Source organism: Nanorana parkeri, unplaced genomic scaffold (assembly GCF_000935625.1).
Source record: "Nanorana parkeri isolate BGI_ZX_2015 unplaced genomic scaffold, ASM93562v1 scaffold1157, whole genome shotgun sequence".
NCBI lineage: Eukaryota > Metazoa > Chordata > Amphibia > Anura > Dicroglossidae > Nanorana > Nanorana parkeri.
The window spans coordinates 9,228-11,729 of record NW_017307425.1 but is presented as its reverse complement, the minus strand read 5'-3'; the positions used below and the strand labels follow the sequence as shown (position 1 = coordinate 11,729).

Sequence of the window (2,502 nt, the reverse complement as noted above, 5' to 3'; positions counted from 1 at the left end):
GGGTCGGGGCGTCATAAGAGCGAGATAAAAATAAACTGTACAGACCACACGCTGCGTGCGGCGCTCCCGGGGTAACGATGACAAAACGCCATAAATGGGGGCACAGCGTCACCTCATAGAAGCCGGTCGGGTGCGGATTGGGGGCGACGGACCGATAGATCAATCTGGCGGCTCCCCGATTGGTTGTTCTGGGCAAGGGGGAGGAGCTGGATTTGGGTTGGCAGTACTCACCAGCACAGGAGACCCGACACGGTGGCGGTCCAGGTGATGCAGCACGACCCCGGCCTCTTGGTTTCCAGGCTTTCATCTTTCTTGCAGCAGCAGAAGCAGAGGAGATAGATGGAGACGAGGAGAAGGTTAAGGAAGGCGCAGGCGGCGACCACCAGAGCCCAGAAGAGCAGCGACTGCGGAAACAAAAAAGAGAGACAGAGATCAATGAGCATGACTGTGCCAAAGCCACCGATTTAAAGTGGACCTGTCACAGCCCATTCTTTAAATAAAAAAAACATTACAACGATCCCTGGAGGGTCCATCTTCAGGCACTTCCTGTTATAGGGTGACAACGCTGTTTCCCCCTCTTCCGTTTGGTCTCATGCGTTGTCACCCCTGTCACACAGCATACAAAAGGGGCCATTCCAGCACACAGACATGACCCACCGTTGTCACCATCAGGGGCCCCGCCCTGAGAAATGCCAGGCAGCCATCGCTGGAGTGCACGTGGACAGGAAGTGGCTGCAGGAGATCTACAGCAACCAAGAATGTGACCCGGTACAGCAGGGCTGGAGTGCTAGACATAGAAGCAGCACAAGGAACCAATGAGATTATCTGCTGACAAGAAGCATGCTGATAGGAGAGATGAGCTCATCATTGCGCTGCTTCTCTCTGTCCAATCACAGGCTGGGGTCCACTATGACCCGTCTCAGAGGCAGTGGGTTGAATGATGCCGGTTATCAGACATCTAGTGTGCGGGGAAGGGAGGACGGTCATCCCCGGAAAATGTGCCCCCACCGGAAGATTTCCCCTCACCTCATTCTAAAAATTCTGGATTTCCTGTCATTCTTTGCCGGTGACAACGCTCTTCAGAACAAACAGAGAATCTCCCCCATGGGGACACAAACCTGGCAGGCGGTCTAACCCTCCCCCACTTTTGCCTAGAGATATATTTATAGAGGAGGTATGGGGGGGGCCCATGCGGACCCCGGGCTTCAAACCATAGAGATCAGAGTCAGAAGTCTTGTCGGGTTGGAACCGACAAGACAGGAAGAACAGGAAGTGAGTGAACAGGAAGTGAGTGTGAATCTCCCTAGTGGGGACAAAGGCGGCAATAAAAACCTGACCCTGGGCCCCTATCTGACTGATCACTGGGTGAGGGGAGACTGAGGAAATGCTTCCTCCTGCCTGCAGCAGACAGAGGTGTGCTATATCCCTGTGGATGAAGTATAAACGTTGCCGCTCATGTACTCAGCGCTCAGCGAAGGGTTAAATACGAGGAGCTGCAACAGGTCCCTTTTAGGTGAAAGCATTCGGCTGTAAATTGCACCGACATTATTAATTCATCACCTCTGCTGGGAAACAGACCCGCATGTTAAAAACTTCGAAATAATTACCCCCCCCCCCCCCCTTGCCCCTTGTCCTCCGAGTGACCCGGGCCTGCTTTTAGAAGGGTGACCACAGCGGGCCGGTATGGACTCCCCCCCCCCCGTGGCCTCTAGGAAAGGCTCGGGGAGAATGGCCGCCAGGAATTGGGAAGTCAGAAGCTTTTCCATTACAACCAGCCGAGTGCCGCCACCAAATCACCCAAACCATGACCCCCCTCCCCGACATTGTCCCTGGGGCGAGGCTTCAGAGTTCACCATTTTAGGCTCGGTTCACACATAGGCGACTCAGGTACCGAGCTTGTTTTCACGCGGTGATCGCGCGACTGTTTGGAGGTGAACATGGAAGTGCTCGGAGCCGGGTGCTTCTGGGTTCACTGTACAGAGAAGAGATCATGTGACCTCTCCGTCATACACACGACATACCATGTTGAGCCAAGCGCTCCCTGGAGGAGTGGGTCACCCATAGGGGGAGCCCAACACCCATAGGGGGAGCCCAACACCCATAGGGGGAGCCCAACACCCATAGGGGGGAGGTAGGGGAACCTACATACCCCACTGCTCCATTCATCCACCGAGAACAATAGGAAAAGCTATGGACCCCCCTCCATGACTGGCCCAGCATTGTCACATGATGCTCCGGGCACTCCCAGTGCTGAATGGAGCCCATGGGGAGCCAAGTGTAGGAATAGGGAAACCACAAACTCTCTCATGGGATTATGTAAATCTGTTCTGCGCACATCCTGTATTCATTATAATCACGGATAAAAGATACATTCTTAAAGTACGTTTACATTTTGTAAAAAAAAAAAAGTAAATATGAAAAACCCCCCCAAAAAACAGCTTTTGCAGCAATTTTCAGGGCTTTCCCGTCACCCAAAGCTCAGTTACAGCTCGCGGTATACAG

The 2,502-nt window shown here is 53.4% G+C and overlaps 1 protein-coding gene across 1 annotated transcript in view; it reads right to left on the bottom strand.

Annotated features, from left to right (window-relative positions):
• TTYH2 (tweety family member 2) overlaps positions 1-669 on the bottom strand; it is a 48,448-nt gene extending 47,779 nt beyond the window's left edge. The window contains exons 1-2 of the mRNA XM_018568219.1: positions 658-669; positions 232-404 (exon numbers count right to left, since the gene is read on the bottom strand). Of these exons, the coding sequence (XP_018423721.1) occupies positions 232-404; positions 658-669 (185 nt within the window). The remainder of the gene's footprint in view (positions 1-231; positions 405-657) is intronic.
• Positions 670-2,502: the final 1,833 nt, after the last annotated feature.